Source organism: Hyaena hyaena, unplaced genomic scaffold (genome assembly GCF_003009895.1).
Source record: "Hyaena hyaena isolate Hyena2069 unplaced genomic scaffold, ASM300989v1 scaffold_426, whole genome shotgun sequence".
In the NCBI taxonomy this organism is placed as follows: domain Eukaryota; kingdom Metazoa; phylum Chordata; class Mammalia; order Carnivora; family Hyaenidae; genus Hyaena; species Hyaena hyaena.
The window spans coordinates 353,090-370,348 of NW_024081061.1; the positions used below are offsets into that span (position 1 = coordinate 353,090).

The 17,259-nt window shown below is 50.9% G+C and overlaps 2 protein-coding genes across 2 annotated transcripts in view; both read right to left on the bottom strand.

The window, feature by feature from the left end:
* The window catches only part of SLC23A1 (solute carrier family 23 member 1), a 14,074-nt gene extending 2,444 nt beyond the window's left edge, over positions 1 to 11,630 (bottom strand). The window contains exons 1-14 of the mRNA XM_039252742.1: positions 11,580 to 11,630; positions 10,804 to 10,938; positions 10,190 to 10,347; positions 9,345 to 9,433; positions 9,117 to 9,184; positions 8,747 to 8,928; positions 8,514 to 8,634; positions 8,055 to 8,211; positions 7,605 to 7,752; positions 6,949 to 7,054; positions 6,598 to 6,727; positions 6,355 to 6,498; positions 5,744 to 5,839; positions 2,759 to 3,022 (exon numbers count right to left, since the gene is read on the bottom strand). Coding sequence (XP_039108673.1) covers positions 2,778 to 3,022; positions 5,744 to 5,839; positions 6,355 to 6,498; positions 6,598 to 6,727; positions 6,949 to 7,054; positions 7,605 to 7,752; positions 8,055 to 8,211; positions 8,514 to 8,634; positions 8,747 to 8,928; positions 9,117 to 9,184; positions 9,345 to 9,433; positions 10,190 to 10,347; positions 10,804 to 10,938; positions 11,580 to 11,615 — 1,815 coding nt within the window. The 5' untranslated portion in view covers positions 11,616 to 11,630 and the 3' untranslated portion in view covers positions 2,759 to 2,777. The remainder of the gene's footprint in view (positions 1 to 2,758; positions 3,023 to 5,743; positions 5,840 to 6,354; positions 6,499 to 6,597; positions 6,728 to 6,948; positions 7,055 to 7,604; positions 7,753 to 8,054; positions 8,212 to 8,513; positions 8,635 to 8,746; positions 8,929 to 9,116; positions 9,185 to 9,344; positions 9,434 to 10,189; positions 10,348 to 10,803; positions 10,939 to 11,579) is intronic.
* Positions 11,631 to 14,194: 2,564 nt separating this feature from the next.
* MZB1 (marginal zone B and B1 cell specific protein) lies at positions 14,195 to 16,563 on the bottom strand. The gene is made up of 4 exons (XM_039252771.1): positions 16,360 to 16,563; positions 15,152 to 15,276; positions 14,674 to 14,784; positions 14,195 to 14,574 (listed from the first exon to the last, which is right to left on the bottom strand). Exons 1-4 carry the CDS (start codon positions 16,561 to 16,563, stop codon positions 14,418 to 14,420), a joined length of 597 nt encoding a protein of 198 aa, XP_039108702.1. The 3' UTR covers positions 14,195 to 14,417.
* Positions 16,564 to 17,259: the final 696 nt, after the last annotated feature.

Consider the following 17,259-nt stretch of genomic DNA (forward strand, 5'->3'; position numbering starts at 1 on the left):
AGCCAGCAAGGCACCCCAAAACAAGTAGATTTTTAAGAAGCCCTGAAGCAGAAAGGATCCTACTTGGCTGTCTTTCTTTTTGGAGCTATGATACAGCCAGTTCCCTATGTGTCTTAATAGCTAAGTACCACAAGTGGCACAGCAGGCTGCCAGATGTATGAGGCTTACAGACCCTTTTCCTCTAAGCTCAGACGGGGGCAGATGAGTTCATTTCCACATACTGCCAAATTATCATAGTGCAGTGTAACTGGAGATTTATAAACTTGAATTATGCATTGTAACCTAATGATTAAGAGCAAAGACTATGGGCCACCCTCCCTCCCCTACTCACGCTCCCTCTCTCAAAAATAAGTATTTAAAAAATAGAAGTTCAGTTATTAAAATGATTATTTAAAAAAAAAAAAAGACTAGCCAGACTTCTAGATGTGAATCCATTGATCATGGACGAGTCACTTTTTTATGCCTTAGTTTCCACCTCTTTAAAATGGTAGTAATGGGGTGCCTGGGTGGCTCAGTTGGTTAAGTATCTGACTTCGTCTCATGTCATGATCTCACAGTTCATGGGTTCAAGCCCCACATCAGGCTCTGTGCTGACAGCTAGCTCAGAGCCTGGAGCCTGCTTCAGATTCTGTATCTCCCTCTCTGACCCTCCCCCGATCACACTGTCTTCTCCCTCTCTCAGAAATAAATAAAACATTAAAAAATAATAAAAATAAAATGGTAGTAATGACAGGGCACATGGCTGGCATAGTCAGAAGAGCATGTGACTCTTGATCTTGGGGTTGTGAGTTTGAGCCCCACATTGGGTGTAAAGGAGTACTTAAAAAAATAAAAATAAAAGGGTAGTAATAACAGTATCTATCTTAGGATTGTGGGATTCATTAATACACATCAAGCACTTAAGATAGTCCTCAGCACAGGGCGCCTGGGTGGCTCAGTTGGTAAGCGTCCGGCGTGGACTCAGGTCATGATGTCACAGTTTGAGTTCAAGCCCCACGTCAGGCTCCGTGCTGACAGCTCAGAGCCTGGAGCCTGCTTTGGATTCTATGTCTCCCTCTCTCTCTGTCCCTCCCCTGCCTGCGCTCTCGTGCTCGCTCGCTCGCTCGCTCTCAAAAAAACATAAACATTGAAAAAATGTGTTTTAAATAGTCCTCAGCACATAGAAAGTTTGTTTAAGCGATTGTTATTATTATCATTATTAAAGAGTATTGGAATTTTTCTTAATGTTTGTTGATTTTTGAGAGAGATACAGAGCATGAGCAGGGGAGGGAGAGGCAGAGAGAGAGAGGGAGAAACAGAATCCAAAGCAGGCTCCAGGCTCTGCGCTGTCGGCACAGAGCCTGACGCGGGGCTCAAACCCACCAGCTGCGAGATCATGACTTGAGCTGAAGTTGGATAGTTATTAGAGTATTCTAATTTTGTTGGGATTTTTCTTTTTTTTCAAGTTTTAATTTAAATGCTATAGTGCAATATTGGTTTCAGGCTAGAATTCAGTGATTAATCACTTAGATACAATACCCAGTGCTCATCATAGCAAGTGCCCTCAACACCCATCACCAACCTCCCTCTATCAACCCTCAGTTTATTCTTTATTGTTAAGAATCTCTTATGGTTTGTTTCCCTCTGTCTTTCTCCCCCCCTCCCATATGTTCATCTGTTTTGTTTCTCCCACATATGAGTGAAGTCATATGGTATTTGTCTTTCTCTGACTTCTTTCGCTTAGCACAATACACTCTAGCTCCTGTTGGAACTTTTCTTGATTGTCAGAGAAACTGCACATTAAGACTACTTAGCTGTTTAACTGGAGAGTCAGGCATATGTATTACAATTAGAGATGGTAAGTTTCATAGCATCAGCTATTCTATTTTGAATCTGTCCACTTTGGACAGATTACCCCATCAGGGCCTGTGTGTCACAGTTTTAAAGTAATTGAGGTCATCCTGTTTTGATTTCAGGGTTCTTATTTTATGATCACTATTGAAACAATGCAGTATATATAAGAGGAACCGAACACAGGGCTTGATCTCAAAATCTTGAGATCATGACCTGAGCTGAAATCAAGAGTTGGACGCTTAACCAACTGAACCATCCAGGTGCCCCTGAGAGGATTTTTCCTGTTCTTGTGCACTGTCAGTATTTCTCAATCTATTCCATGTCATAAAGTATTAATTTTTTTTAACACGCTGGAGTACAAGAATGGGGCTATCTGTGGCCAGAGTTTATGGTTCATGGGCTGCAGTTGACCCATTTCCTGCCTAGATACTCAGAATGCTGAAGGGGTCAATATGTCAGCATACTTGTGACTTCTTAGTAACCCACAGCAGTTGGGAAGTTCTACTCTCATTATGAAATAGCTAAGGAATCCCATTCAGAATCTGTATTTTGACCGTTTACCCAGTCTACTTTTCCCTGAAGACCGTGAAATAGGTCACAAAAATGGAAACAGTAGTTTTTTCTTTGTTTAAAGCATAAGGATAGGGGTGCCTGGGTGGCTCAGTCGGTTGAGCGTCCGACTTCAGCTCAGGTCACAATCTCATGGTTAGCGGGTTTGAGCCCCGCGTCGGGCTCTGTGGTGACAGCTAGCTCAGAGCCTGGAGCCCGCTTCAGATTCTGTATCTACTTCTCTCTCTGACCCTCCCCTGATCACACTGTCTCTCTCTCTCTCAGAAATAAATAAAACATTTAAAACATTTTTTTGAAAAGCTTAAGAGTATTATGATTTTTCAGCCCTCCCACAAAAGACCATCTAACACACTACCTTTCCTAGGAGTAATTTTTCAGACCTTGGTGCACGCAGACCCAGTTTGTATATTATCTGGAGTGTCTTCTGGAACTGGTTGCTGGGCTTTTGACCTTGAAAATCCTTTGAAGACTGGGCAGATAGGAATATATTTCAGAAAGGCAATCTTCTTGACCATGCTCATCCCAATGGGGAAGTCATAGCTCTTGAGGCTGGTAGACATCTCACTGTTGGCATGGGCCCCAGCTTTCCACTGTATTAGACCTCGTTCCTCTGGACTCCCTGGAAGAGGACAGAAATTACCAAGGCTAGCAACTCCCCAGTACCTCCCCTTCTCATAACCTAGTCCTGAGGCAGACTTCTGGAAATCCATGGTCCTCATTCTCAAGTGTTTTCTGGGACTGAAAAGTTACTGAGTCCATGATTTCTCAGGTCCTAACTTGGCCACAGCTCTAGCAAATTCTAAAAGATACTGGTTATACTTAGTATTTATTGTGTATCTATAGTGTACCAGCTCTGTGCTAAGTGCTTTAATTTCTTTATTTCATTTCTCCAAAACATTCCTGTGGGAAGTATATAGGTGCTATTACCAAATTTATATGATGAAGAAACAGGCAGAAAGGTTAAGTAATTGTCCATTTACATCTCTAGTATGGAGCTAGTGTGTGCTAAGCTGATAGGGACCAAATTGTGCCCAGACCCTGCTTTGGGACCAGGCAGGGATATTTAGAAACACTATAATCAGTATTACTATTAAATGTTATGATTCCATATTTGGAAATTAAACTTGCTTTTATAATACAAATCTCAGAAAGTCAAGCTACTAAGTAAAATCTTTGTTGGTAGTATGGATACATAAAAGATTATATTCACATAGGAGAATATTTCTTCAAGAGGCAGGAAAGGGGTGCATGAGATCTCTGAGGTTTTTACAAGAGGGATGAAGTTAGAGAAGACTGATACAGCATGAGTAGAAAGATTTCCACTAGCCCCACTAACATTTCCTGAACTAAATTATCTCTCTAAGTTTCAGCTGTAGATGGGGACAGAGAGCGAATGCAAAATGGCCCATCAGCAAAATGCCCATTACACAGAAGAAAGTTGTATACAGGTAATTCCATGTTTAAGGACCGGCTTCTGATTTAACCAGACCTGGGTCTGAATTCAGGTTGAGGCAAGTGATTTGATCACTCTGAGCTTCAGATTCTTCAACAATGCACATTCAAGGACTATTAAGGATTATGTGGCACGGGCCACCTTGGTGGCTCAGTCAGTTGTGTCTAACTCTTGATTTCGACTCGGGTCGTGATCTCATGGTCAGTTGTGCAGCTGAGCTCCTCGGGCTCTGTGCTGACAGTGCAGAACCTGCTTGGGATTCTGTCTCCCTCTCTGCCCCTCCCCCACGCATGTTTTGGATTCTCTCTCTCAAAATAAACCTTAAAAAAAGGATTATGGGGCATAACATACATAATGATCTCTGGTAGAGATGGTTGCTGATAGGGAGTTGGGTTGAAGGATGGGAATGCCTTGCTGAGGCAAGGCACTGTGAGGCTATTAACATCTGAGGTAGCTTAATCAAGCTACCCAAATCATAAAGTCCATCAGTATACAGTCCACCTGATGCCCTCCATGTCCTCAGATTCTGTGGGCATAGAGGCTGCCACTTCCCTTTCTGACGTCCACAGCTAGCCTTCCTCTAAATGGGAGGGGCAGGTACCACCTATTAGTCCATGGTGTAACTGCTACCTAGAGTTCTCTCATCATCTGGTGCTATCTGAAATTCCTGAGTGCCATGGCACTTAGGCCTTTCCTGCCCTCACTCCACCCCTGCAGCTGTGTTCAGGCTAGCAAGTGATCGGGGTTGGAGGGCCATCCTGCTACTCCCATCCCTCATCTCCCTGGAATCATGCAGTTTTTAACCTCTGCCTCCATGGGGCCTTCCCTGATCTTCCAGGTGCTCTGAAACCCTCCAACAGAGGCAGTATGGTGCAGTTGTTGGAACACAAGCCATAGACTGCATCAGGTGGACTTTGTTAAAATTCCAGATTTGCAACCTTTTAAATCTCCAAATGTGAACTTTGGTGAGTCACTTAACCTCTCTGATTCCGTTTCTTTGTGAAATGGTGTTGATAGTATCTAACAGGATAGTTTCTGAGAATGAAGCGAGACACCTAGTTTCATGCCTGGCGCATAGTAGATGTTTGGTAAATGTTAACTATGCTTGTTACTCATTAGAGCAACTGGGGACATGTAGTTTTTATATTTTACAGGGCACATAAACATGAGCCAGGAGGGTTCACAGGGACTCACATGAAGTTACCTTCCACAATCCCTGCAAAAAGCCCTAGTATCAAAGAGAAATGTTAGGGGCTCTTCTAGTAGCTAGTATTCTTTGGTAGTGGGTTTTGCCAACAAACTGATGCTTCATTTGTATCTGCCCTAATCTAAGAAAGCAAAGGCTCCCAAAGGCATCCCTCAACCTGGTTATCAAGAAATGGAAGGAGGGGCACCTGGGTGGGTCAGTCCGTCGGTTAAGCGTCCGACTTTGGCTCAGGTCATGATCTCATGGTTCGCATCAGGCTCTGCTGACAGCTAGCTCAGAGTCTGGAGCCTGCTTCAGATTCTGTGTGTCCCTGTCTCTCTGACCCTCCCCTGCTCACACTGTCTCTCTCTCTCTCTCTCCTAGAAATAAATAAGAACATTTAAAAAAGAAAAAAGAAATGGATGGAAACAATTCACAGGCCCCCAGAATGACTCCCCTAGACCCACCCTCTTCAAGACCTTTGAAGCATGCCTGTGCCTCTCTCTAGCCCCTAGTCTCTCCCTCCAGCCAGTGGGCACTCCACCAGCCCAAACTTTGTTTCTCCCTGCAGGTCCTGCATTGCATGGGTCCTGGCCACACTTCTGGTTGAGGGGCCATTTGTTGGAGTGCATATGAGCCCAGCCTAGTTCTGTGTTTCCCTCCCAGGGCTGACCCATACCTGGCACTGTGTTGACCCATACCTGGCACTGTGTTGTCCAGTATGAAAGCGAGGCACCCACCCACAAACATCTCTGTGGTCAGCAGCACAGTCAGAATCTGGTCCACTTCAGGAATGCCTGTGAAATAGGTCAAGGGCCAGTAGACATCTTGGCCTCATCTGGAGACCAGAGCTCAGGGACTTTCTCCCCACTTGTGCAACTCACTGACTTCTTTGAGCAGGCATGGAGATGGGAGTGGTACAAACCCCAACTTCCTAACCTATCTGCACCCTATCTCTCCCACCCTTGGGTTCACATCCCAGTTTTGCCAATTGCTACTTGTTACCTTGGGACAAATCATTTAACTTCTCTGAGCCTCATTTTCCTCCTCTGTAAAGTGGAGGTGATAATAGTATCTGTCTCCTGGAGCTGTTTTGAATATTAAATAAGCACATGTAAACCTCCATAGCTGTCCACAGAAAGTGTCTTAATAAAGGACAGTTGCTAATCACTTTTCAGCTTCTGGTTCACATCCACAGTTGGGCAGGATTTGTGGTTCTGTAATATGATGCCTTTGACGGAGGGAGCTGTGCCCAGAGTCGAGCCCACCACACCTCCCCCATTGACCGAGACTTTTAGACTAGCGGAGGCACCTGTGTTGATGGCGCCAGGGTTGGACTCCAGGTAATTGGGCAGCGTGAGTCCGAAGAACATGGAAAATCCGAGCACGAACAGGTTGCGAGAGGAGTTCATGTCCACGAACTGCAAATTGGACAGCCCCACAGCCGTAATCATGCCTGAGGGCGCAGGAGAACTGCTGGAGGCGCCTTACAGGCCGGATGGGCTCCACCACTCCACGACCGCGCAGAGACCCACGGCGCACACGGGGCACTCACCGAAAAGGGTGCAGAACATGCCCCCCAGGATGGGGTCAGGGAGCGAGGCAAAAAGGGCGGTGAATTTGCCAACAGTGCCCAGGACTAGCATGATGCCCGCGCCATACTGCACCACGCGCCGGCTGCCCACCTGCAGGGGAGCCAGGGGGCAGCGTTAGACTCTAGGCGCGAAGCCGGGGCGGAGCTGGAGGCGTTCTGGGGACCGGAAGGCGGGCGGGGCCTGTTATTAAAGTGAGCACGAAAGGGCCGGGGCTTGATGCGGGGCCGGACCTCTTGAAGACAGGGCGTGGCTAGGCCAAAGTGGCAGAAGCTTGGGGCGGGGCTTTGTGCCGCTCCGGCTTGTTTTGGCACCTTGGTAATCCCCAGAACGCCAATGTTGGGGCTAGACGAGGTGGACCCGTTTCCTGTGCCCAGCAGCCCCGCGATAATGCAGCAGATACCCTCCGTGAAGATGCCCCTGTAAGGAAAGAGCGAGTTGGGGCCCTGGTCCAGCCTCTGCCCTGGCTTATGTCCTCCCATCACCCTGGGCGAGCTGCTCGCCTTCTTGGGGACTGTTCAAGCTGCAACTATCTGTCCGTAGTACTCCCCACTTCAGGCCAGAGGTAAGTCTGGGAGCCAAGAGCCCACATCCGAGCGCTAGTCCCAGTGCCCTGGAACTTACTCCCTTAGGCGACTCTGGGCTTCAATTTCCTCATCTGTAAAATGGGCATAATAAGGGTACCTTGTCTCACAGAGTCGTTAGTAGATTGCATAAGAGAATACACATGGAGGGCTACGCACATGAAAGGTTGTCAACGACCATCGTTTCCCTTAGGCTTCATTATCTCAACTACCTGTTAACACTCAGATGAGCTATGAGAGTATCCCATTTCATAAGTAAGAATGAGGTCTGGAGAGTATTAGTGACATGAACAAGTCCACACCTTTGAGACTCAATCTTGTCCCTACATTTACTTCCTGAGTGGCCCCTGAGGGGATCAGATATTGGAGAGGGCAAGTGGCCATACCTGTTGATAGCATGTACTGGAGGAGGTGGTGCACCAGCCAGGCGGGCACAAGCATAGTAATCTCCGATGGACTCAATGATGCCAGCTAATGTGGCACTGAACATACCCAGGACAGCAGCCGCAGTCACTGTGGGCAGGCCCCACTGACCTAGGGAGGGAGGGAGAAGGGAGGATGGATGCAGTAAGCTCTGGGTGGATCAGGGAGTGGACTAGGCAGTATGTGGGGGTTAAAGTATCTCAAGCTGGCGTAGGAGCTCTACAGCTGTGGCAGCTTATTTGGGATCACTCTGTCATGAAGCTGGAGTGAGGCTTTGAGGAAAACCCCACTCTCCCTGCCACACTGTAAATGTACAGCTAATGCAAAGTGTATCATCGTCTGGGTGAGAATCATCAGGGGTCTCATAGATGGTCTCAGCTAGAAGTGGAAGGGACCAGGTGGGGGTGTCTCACAGGGATAGGGGATGCGGATCCAGGGCGCAATAGCCATGATGTCCCCTCGGGCATCCGTTCGTGCCTGGAACCCATAAGCTGTGGGGTCTGAAGGCAGCACATTCGTCAGGGTCAGGATATAGCAGAGCAGCCACACAGTCATGATGGCCAGCACAATCTGAAGTGGGATGGGGTGAGGGGGAGCACTGAGGGGCCTGGATATCTTGGTCCAGGCTAGCCAGTCCCTTACCTCAGCCCTAGCCCCAGCCCCAGCCCTAGCCTTTGCCCCTGCCCTATCTCAGACATGGGCCCCAATACCTACTCTAGCCCCTGACTAGGACCTCATCTGTGCTCTGGCTCTAGTTCCTCTGCTGTCCCAGACCTGCCCACCTCCCCCCCACCCCCCCGCCCCGACCTTTGCCCTGGCCCCAGATCCAGCCCCTGCCCTAGTCCCAGCCCCAGCTGTCTTCAGCTCCTCACAGGAAACATCTTGAAGATCTGGATGCGGAAGAGAGTGAGGCCCTTGCCCCAGCGGTAGACAGGCAGCAGGAAGGTGAGGTTACGCAGGTACTGGGAGAAGAGGACGATCAGGAGAATGGAACTGGGGGGCAGAGACACAAAGGAAAGGTGGCTGGTGGGCTGGGCTGGGGCCAGGACACGAAAGGGGTGAAAGGGCTGGGGCTGGGAAAGGATCAGGCTTAGTGCCAGCTCACCAAGCTGAGATGCCCCAGTGGGAGCCAGCTCGGTCGCCAGCAGCTTGGAAGACAGAGAGGCCAATGAGGGAGACTGTAGGGGTGACCGTGAGAGGCCCTATGTAGCTGAGCAGGGCCCCAGGCAGCCCTGTCAGCCCGATCACCACCTCCACCATGCTGGATACCATGATTGCACCCTGGACCTGGAAAAGCAATTAACAGTACTTTAAGTCACTATTTAGAGGCTATGACCTCTACGTAAAAAGAAAAAAGAAGAAAAAAGAAAAAAAGCTCCACCACCTCCTTGAATCCTCCAACTCACCAGTGGCCCTCACTCCCATCTAGCCCCCTCCTCAGGTCCAGATCTCTTCTATCCCAGGTACAAACCTACCTCACGTATCCGTGGGTGCCAGATATGAGAAGTGTTCAGGGGAAGACTCCAGTTACCGTAGATCTCCTCTGGGATCAGAGACAGAGACACACACATGACCAGGGGACACAGAGAGGAAGAGAAGATGCTGCCATGAATGCACCCTGGTATCTGGACTCAGGAAAGTCACCCAGACTTCCAGGCTCCTGAGCCTCCCCTCTCCAGCACCGGCCCCAGAAGTGTGCCCACCTTCTGGGGGGCATTTCCATCTCTCCAGGCCCAGGATGGCTTTGGCTGGGACCAGAAATGCAAAGGCACTGGCCTGGAACAGTGGCAGCCTGGAAGGAGAGGCACAGAGCAACAGGGGCAGGGTCAGGAGAAGGCAGGGACACATAGACAGGGGAGAAGGGGAGAGAGGGGTGCAGACAGGAGGAGAGAGAGAATCACACCCAGGGACAGAGACACAGAGGAACAAGGTCAGGGCATCGCTGAGAGAAGTTGCTATGGCCCCAGGCAGGCCTCTAACATTTTGGGGGTCCAAGGGAGAAAACAAATGGAGTCCCTGGCCCACAACATGCCCCCTTTCCTTCCCAACCCCACCTCTGCACTGTGAGGGGCTATGTACAGGGAAGCAGGCAGTTCAACTCTTGCATCCAAGCCCTACTCACAACCTTCCTCCATCCCCCCGCCACAAAAACAACCATCTTGTGGCCACCCAAGCCTAGAGCTGTGCACACAGGAGCAGGGGGCCCCTGAACAAGGGACCATTGAAGAAGCCCACATAAGCCCTAAAAGTGAGGAATTACCCAGAGTAGGGCTTAACAGGAGGAGAGTCCAGCTACGGTACATTCCCTAAAAGCCACAGACTTCTTGCCTTTAAGGAGAGTTAGGGGCCCAAGGTGGAATCCCAGCTTCCTGGCTCTAAGGCTGGCTTGGGAGTAGGAGTAGCGGTAGCAGGTGGTGACAGAAAGCAGCTTTTTTCTCAAAAAAACAAAAAAACAAAAAACAAAAGCAGCCCTCAGAGAAACCACCTGCTCCCACTGTGTGGATCACTGTGTGTGTTGAGGGTGGGGAACAGGGGCCGGGCAGCTCACCGGATGCCCAGTGTGGTCTGGATGAGGGTGGTGATGCCCACGCAGGTGAAGATGGTACCGATGAGCTGGCTGATCATGTGCTGGTCGCGGCCCACACATAGTGCCTCAGCCAGGAGGAAAGGCACAGCAATGGTGCCACTGAAGCATGTCAGGTAATGCTGGGGGGGCGGGGGAGGAGAGTGTATGAGGCAGGGCCCATAGGGCTCACAGGGAAACAGGGGCATCCTAACCATCCCCATGCCTGCCTCCGTGGGCCTGAACCTGTGCCACCCCCGGCAGTGTGCTCACCCAGGACTAATACTCCTATGAGGGATTCCCAGCTACTGCTCGCCACTCTCTGGGTTAGTAATCTGGCCCCAAGTTATTTCTGTGGCTTCTGTGGAGTGAGTCCTCTTTCCTGTGACTGCCACTCCACCTGGCAGGTGACATATTCTTGGGGATAATCTTCTCTCAGGCCCCATCCAACCTCCTCCCCACCCGTTTGGTGACAGTCACTGTCATTGACCTTAGGTTTCTCTTCCTATTACCCAAGACAAACTTGTTGGCCAGGAAGGGGGCGGGGATCCTGGGGAACATGCAGAGTGGAGGTGGGGAAGCCCTCCAGAGAAGCCCACCTGGAAGCCCAGCAGAATGCACAGGTACCAGGGCGGCACATCCTCAATCTTGTACAACATGTCAAACTTGGGTTCTGTGGGCAGGGACGTGGTGGGATCCCTCGTGGAGGTCCCTGCTGAGCCCAGGGACTCATGCTGGGGCAGCAGAGAGAAGGAACTCAGGGTGGAGTGATGGGGATCAGCTAAGTCCATTCTGCCCCAGAATCAATCAGGTAGCCTGAGTGGCTGTTGGATCCTCAGAAAGGGGTCCAAACCCCACCCTCCCTCTCGGTTCATCCACCCAGCTGTCTCTTGGGCTGGCTACCTCCAGCTCACTCCTCACATTTCTTTGTGCAGGGATGAGTCCACTCTGCTGGCTCCTGGAGGGCTTGGGACCAGGGCATTCCACCCAAGGGGATGGGCTCCTAAGTCAGAAGGCCGCGGGGAGCAACAGAAGAGGGAGCCAAGAAGGCTGAAGTCTGTGGACAAGCCCTCTGGGATACACTGTGGTCTCACCTTTGCCCCCTTGGAGGTCTTTGGGGTTTCCCTGGGGGTGGGAGAGGTTGAGTCCCTGCTGGCCCTCAAGCTAGAGTCTGCCAGTCCCAAAGCTGATGACTCCTGCACCCTCACTGCCACCCATATGCCATCCCCCAATCGCTACGTTCAGCCTGAGATAGTCACTCTCGATCAAGTTCATTGGAACTTTTGTCTCTTCCTTCCTGGGGAGAAGGCCTAAGCAGGTCTTTAGCTCCCACCCAACCCTGCCCCCCACCCAGGTCCCAACCGTTCCCCAGCACCTGTGTCTGGCCCTCGGGGTCCTCCTGGGCCCTCATCTTTGGGGCACAGGTATGAGCAGTTCCTGAGGAAAAAAGGGGATGGCTTTATGAAGGCCAAGGAGGACTTTAGTCCACACATCAGACATTGTTCGAAGTAAATCTGTAACCAGATTCCCAGCTCTGATTGCGAAAGGAGGATCTGGGTGGAGATAACGTATTAACTCCGGCCATGGTGGTAAAGGCCACCCAAACCTCTGCCATCTGAGCACACCCTTCCCCGACTGCACCTGAGCCTGGGCCTGGGACCTGTTCTTGTTTCCAAGAGAGGGCCAGAGTGCAGGTGAAGGATGAACAGGCTGGGAAGTTTACCAAACTCTGGGTGAGGTGGTAGTAGCAGGGGGACACTTATTAGGTCACACTCCAAACAAGACTCTTCCCTACTTATAATAACAAGTTAATAATTATCATTACCATAATCACTCTCTTTAAGGAGGAATGACTGCATGCCAAGCAATTGCTATGTACTGCAGTGTTTCACCCCAGGCACTAGGCAGCATTAGCCTCTTTTATAGCTGAAGAAACAGATCTAGGAGATGTGATCTGACCAAGTCCACATAGGTAGCAAGGTTTTAGAAAACCATTCCAAAAACTCAGGTTGGCCTGAACTCAGTTGCTCATGCTATAAATCAGCCATTAAATTTAATAAAGGCCTGCCCTCCCCATACAGCCATTTACCCCTCAGTGCCCCAGAGGCCCAGATGGACCAGGCTTGCCTCTTCCCTATGCCAAGACAATGATTCCTTTCCCCTCCCAGTCAGGACTGGCGATGTAATTCACAGGACCCAGTGCAAAAATGAAAATTTGGGACCCCTGTTCCAAAAGCATTAGGAATTTTAACATAGCAGCAGCAGAGCATTAAGCCAAATGTAAGGCCTTTCTAAGCACCGGGCTCTGTGTGAGTGCATGTCACACAGCCCCTGAAGCTTGCCCTGGACTCAGCCTGTCTCCTCCTCCTAGCAAGCCCACCGGCCTGACCATGGGGGTCTAAGGACCTGAGGCTCTTCACCTGGTGGGGATGGGCCTAAGGTTCCTGGTTCTGCTCCCCTTTGTGCTGCCGCAGTCCCAGCCCCCCAGGGCCCACCTACTTCTGGGTTGCTGTACCCACGGCCAGGTCCTGTTCCAAGGACCCACAGGCAGCAGTGCTCTCCACCTGGGCAACAGCTTCATGCCACAGCCGTGAATCCGTCGGCTTGTCCAGAACCCAGGTCTTCCTCTGTCTGCCTATCTTCTCCTCTCCCTTCTTGGCTCTTGCTCCCAGGTTTCCCAAAGTTGTCTGACCAGTTCGAAGCTTCGAAACTGCTCCTTAGCATTTTCCTCCCTGCCTGCCTCTCTCCACCCCAGTACTCCCCAGGGGGCTCTATTGAGACAGAGCCCCACCTCTTACACTTATGTGCACATGTCCCATGGACATTCAGTTCAACCCAGCCACACACCATACACACACACACACACACAAGGCATATAAGTTGTACATGGTCTCAGATACACAAACACATAGATCCACAGCACCCAGACTGTGCTGCAGAGTACAGCACACTATGTAATCACTCTCTGTAATCACAGGGCCACACAGATCCATGTCACAGGATCCCATCTCCACACCCAATACTACAGGCAGCTCAGCTGGTTCCTTGGGCCCTGGCTCTCTTCCTGGTGACTAGGGGTGAAGGCCAGGCTCTCTTCTGGGGTGAAGGCCAGGGAGGAGGGGCCTCAGGCAGCTAGGGACCAGGTAATGGAATGTAGGGGGCCAGGCTACAGTACAGCTCATAAAATCTGTAAAATCTGGAGGGGTCAGGTCCTGCCTGGGGCACTCCTATTTCTCCAACAATGACCTCCCCTCTCCCCAAATCTGAATCCTCTCCCAGCCCTGCCACTACTCAGCCTGGGACTTGGCTTGAGCCTCTTTTATTTTCTAAGCCTTGGTTTCTGTGTCTGTCAACTAGGGATTAGAGTGTCTGTTCCTTCCACCTACCAGGGCTTCAGCAGATCAGAGGAACACTCACAAAAGAAACTACAAGGTATAGCACTGCCTGCCCACAAGTTCCCAGACTTAGGTGGCGCCCAGGTGGAACCCTTTCCTCCATTGCTAAGGAAAGGTCCCAGGCTGGAAGGATTTCTGGGGAGAACAAGACTTAGAATCAAGATACTGAATCTAGCATGTTCCAGGAACTGTGCCCTGCCCAGTCCCAGGAGGGCATCTAGGGCTCAATCATGCCAGCTAGGGTCAGAGGTAGAGTTCAGACACTGAGTGGCTGCTGGGCATAGACCCAGTTAGACTAGTGTTCAGGAAAGGACACAGGTAGCACAGAGTGGCTAAGTAGACGTGTCCACAAGGTAGGCTGCTCATGGAGTTTTCCTTCTCTCTCATGATGGGTCTGGGGTTTTATCATCCATATAACTGGTTCCATATGCCTTTGACAGCTTGCTCACATTTTCATCCATGGTAGGTCTCACCTACCTCTGGAACACTGTAGGCAAGTGTATCTGGCCCTCTTTAGGTACAACCTCAGCAGAAACACCAAAGTCTGACTTCCCAGCCCCACAAGCACCTTTTGTAGAGAGAAAGAATCAAGAAATGGAGGTCACTGGTTTTATTTGAGTCCAGAAGGGAAGGCCTCCCAGCCAACACATACACCAGGCCCCAGTGGTCTGAAGCCTGAGGGAGGGGGGAGGGGCATGGCAGCATAGAAAAGCATGGCTTTCCTGCCCTCCAGGCAGCCTGAATAAAGGAATGGGACAGGTCCAGAGGAAGCCCAGCTCTCTTCAGGGGTTGACCAGGAAGGGGAAGGAGTAGTTGGACTACAGCTCTGTCTTTGTGGCCGGTGCCTCCTCTGAGCAGGCCCCCTGGGGGCCTCCACACAGCAACGCCTCCAGAGCACCTCGACCTTGTTGGTGAGCTTCGTAGATCTTGTCCTCTCCAAACTCCCCCAGGTAGTGCAAACATGTCGTGGAGAGCCTAGGGGAGCCCAGCAAGAGCCTCAGACCTTGCCTGCCCCACAGGGGGGCTGATCAAGGCTCCAAAGTCTCCATTCCACCCCCACACTCCTGTCATCACCTGGTGGGCCAGGGGCCCCCTGTGATCATCACGCTGATGTTTGGCTCTGGCCCCTTGCTGAGTCCTGGGCCCGTGAGACGTTTCATCTGGTTCACTTCTCGCACCCCATAGCTGGAAGCAGTGGGGAGGAGAGGGATACAGCATTAGTGGGACCCTTGCCAGCAAGCGATCCATCCCCACATGAAGCTGAGCACACTGGGCATTTGCTAAAGTCAGAGCCCAGATTCTGATCTTCCCTGATGGAAAACTGAGGACCAGCGAGGGAAAGCCCCTGGCCCAAGGTCACATAGAAACCATATATCCTGACCATCTACCATTCTACTTGCTCCCAGCTCCAGAGCTCAGACTACATTCCAGCCAGCCTCCTACCCTAGACCAGAGCCCTAGTGGATTGTGTGTCTGGTGTGAAAGGGAGAATGAGAACCTCAACCCATCAGCCCTGCCCCTGGGGAAGGTAGGGGCCAGACTTTTGACTCACCCCTCCCAGGTCTGGGAGCAGCTCCGGTCCAGGACGTCTGTGTATACTGACTCACTCAGCTCCTGCCGCCCCTCGGAGTCCCGGGTATGAAGCTTACCCTCTGCCTTTGCCAAATGTTGCCACATCTAGAATAAGGAGGGGCTGAGAGCCAGGGCTTTGGGACTGCTCAGTGTTGGGAGAGGGGCAGACAGGAGCCTGGGGTCTCTGGGAGGAAGTGAGGTGTCAAGGGAGCCTTTTGAGCAGGAAACTCCTGTGAGCTGGCTTCACTGCCCTCCCACAGGTTCCAAAAGCTGAGACTGGGTCTGCTGAGGTAGGATTCACTTCCCTGGGATGGGGTGGGTGGGAAACTCTGAAGTCGAAAGTTAGGCTCGAGCACTGGGCCTCCTTCCCCAGGGCACACCAGCCCATCAGCACGTGCTATTTTATTTTATTTTTTAAAGTTTATTTATTTTTGAGAGATCCTGACATGGGGCTCAAGCTCAGAAAACGCGAGATTGTGACCTGAACTGAAACCAAGAGTCAGGTGCTTAACTGACAGAGCCATTCTTCTTAAACCACAAGAACAAGGAAAGGAAAAAAAAAAAAAATCCAGAGCCCAGTCTTCAATGACACGTGTGCCCATGGGCTCCCCTCCCCCCATAGAGACACTCAGGCATGCTTGACAGGTTTGTGTGCAAACGCAAGAGATACACATATACTCACATATTCAGGTACTCGACCCATGTGCATACATGCACATATACACCAGAGTGCTCCCTGGTCATGTTTTGGGAAGGAGCCCCAACCTGAGGATAAGCCTAGAAAGCAAGGAGTCCTAGAGGACAAGCTGGTGACTCCCTAGGGTCTCAAATTATTTTGGGGTGGGTGTCCCAGATTATTTGCTTACTGTTGGGCAGAGAGATGGGTACACTGAGGCATGGAGGTTTAGGTGAGGTGAAGGTGGCAATATCATGGAAGGCTAAGTCTAACTTGATACCCCTGGGGTTGAGGATTTAGGAATCAAAGGCCAGGGACACCTGTGTGGTTCAGTCAGTAAAATGTCCGACTTTTGATTTCAGCTCAGGTCACGATCTCACATATATAAATAAACATTTAAAACAAAGAAAAAGAAATCAAAGTCCAATGGTAGAATCTGAAGTAGAAGAAGGGGACTGTCTTCAGGAGGGGCCTGGATAGGCTTCGGGGAACTGCTGGGGAGAAGTACTCACCTGGTAGGCCACCGCCCTGCAGGCATCACAGCGCAGGTGAGCAGGCATATGAGCTGAGTACTTCTCCTCATCGTCCAGCTGTGGGGCAGTGGCTGTGAGTGGAGCCCTGTCCCCAAGACCCCCTGGGATGCCCCAGACTCCCAGCAGCAGCAGTATCAGTGCCAGTGACAGCCTCATGGTCTGTGGAGCTGGCTCAGTGAGCATGGGCTGTGGTTGGGGTGCAGGTGTGTATGTGTGCAGTGGGGGCCGCCCCAGAACTTCTGACCCAACCAATGGGGAACCAACACCTCACCCCTCCCACTCTCTCCCTTCCCCCAGGGCCCTGCAGATGCCACGTGTGCAACTCCTCTAGTGGGATCCTTGCTCCAGCCAACCCAGCTCCATTTCACAGAGAGGGAGCAATGACGTAAGGAGGGGGGCTGAGACTGGGCAAGGACATGTGGGAGCTGATACCTCCCATCTCCTGGGCTCTGGCAATTCAGTGGGCACTGTCCTGAGTACCTTGGGGGAAGAGGTGCTTGATTAGTGTCATTTTTATGAACACATGAAAGCTCAGAGAGAAGTGACAAATCCAAGACCATACAGCTTCAAGGGTCATAGTGAAACTGGAACCCAAACATGATTGACCCCAAAGCCACTGGCCACTCAGCCACCAGGAGGAATGAGGCCACAGGCACAGTTTCCAGCCTAGGGCAGCCTCCCTGGGAGGCAAGTTTGTTGAAGCAAGGATGCCACAGCACATGAAAGACACACGTGGGTTCCTTCTCTGAGCCTTAGGGCCATAGCCAGGCATGGAAGAGAGCATTATAGGGGATGTTAGGGGTCGTGCCAGGAAATCAGAAATCAGACAACTTACACCAGTCATTCCGACCATCATGGCTCATTGGGTCCGTGATTTAT

Coding starts and splice junctions, on each gene's coding strand:
- MZB1 (XM_039252771.1), bottom strand. CDS start 16,563: ATGCTCACTGAGCCAGCTCCACAGACCATGAGGCTGTCACTGGCACTG. Junction 14,785..15,151: donor TGCTCCCAGACCTGGGAGGG/GTGAGTCAAAAG, acceptor CACTGCTTCCAG/CTATGGGGTGCGAGAAGTGA. Junction 14,575..14,673: donor GGGGGCCCCTGGCCCACCAG/GTGATGACAGGA, acceptor GGGCTCCCCTAG/GCTCTCCACGACATGTTTGC.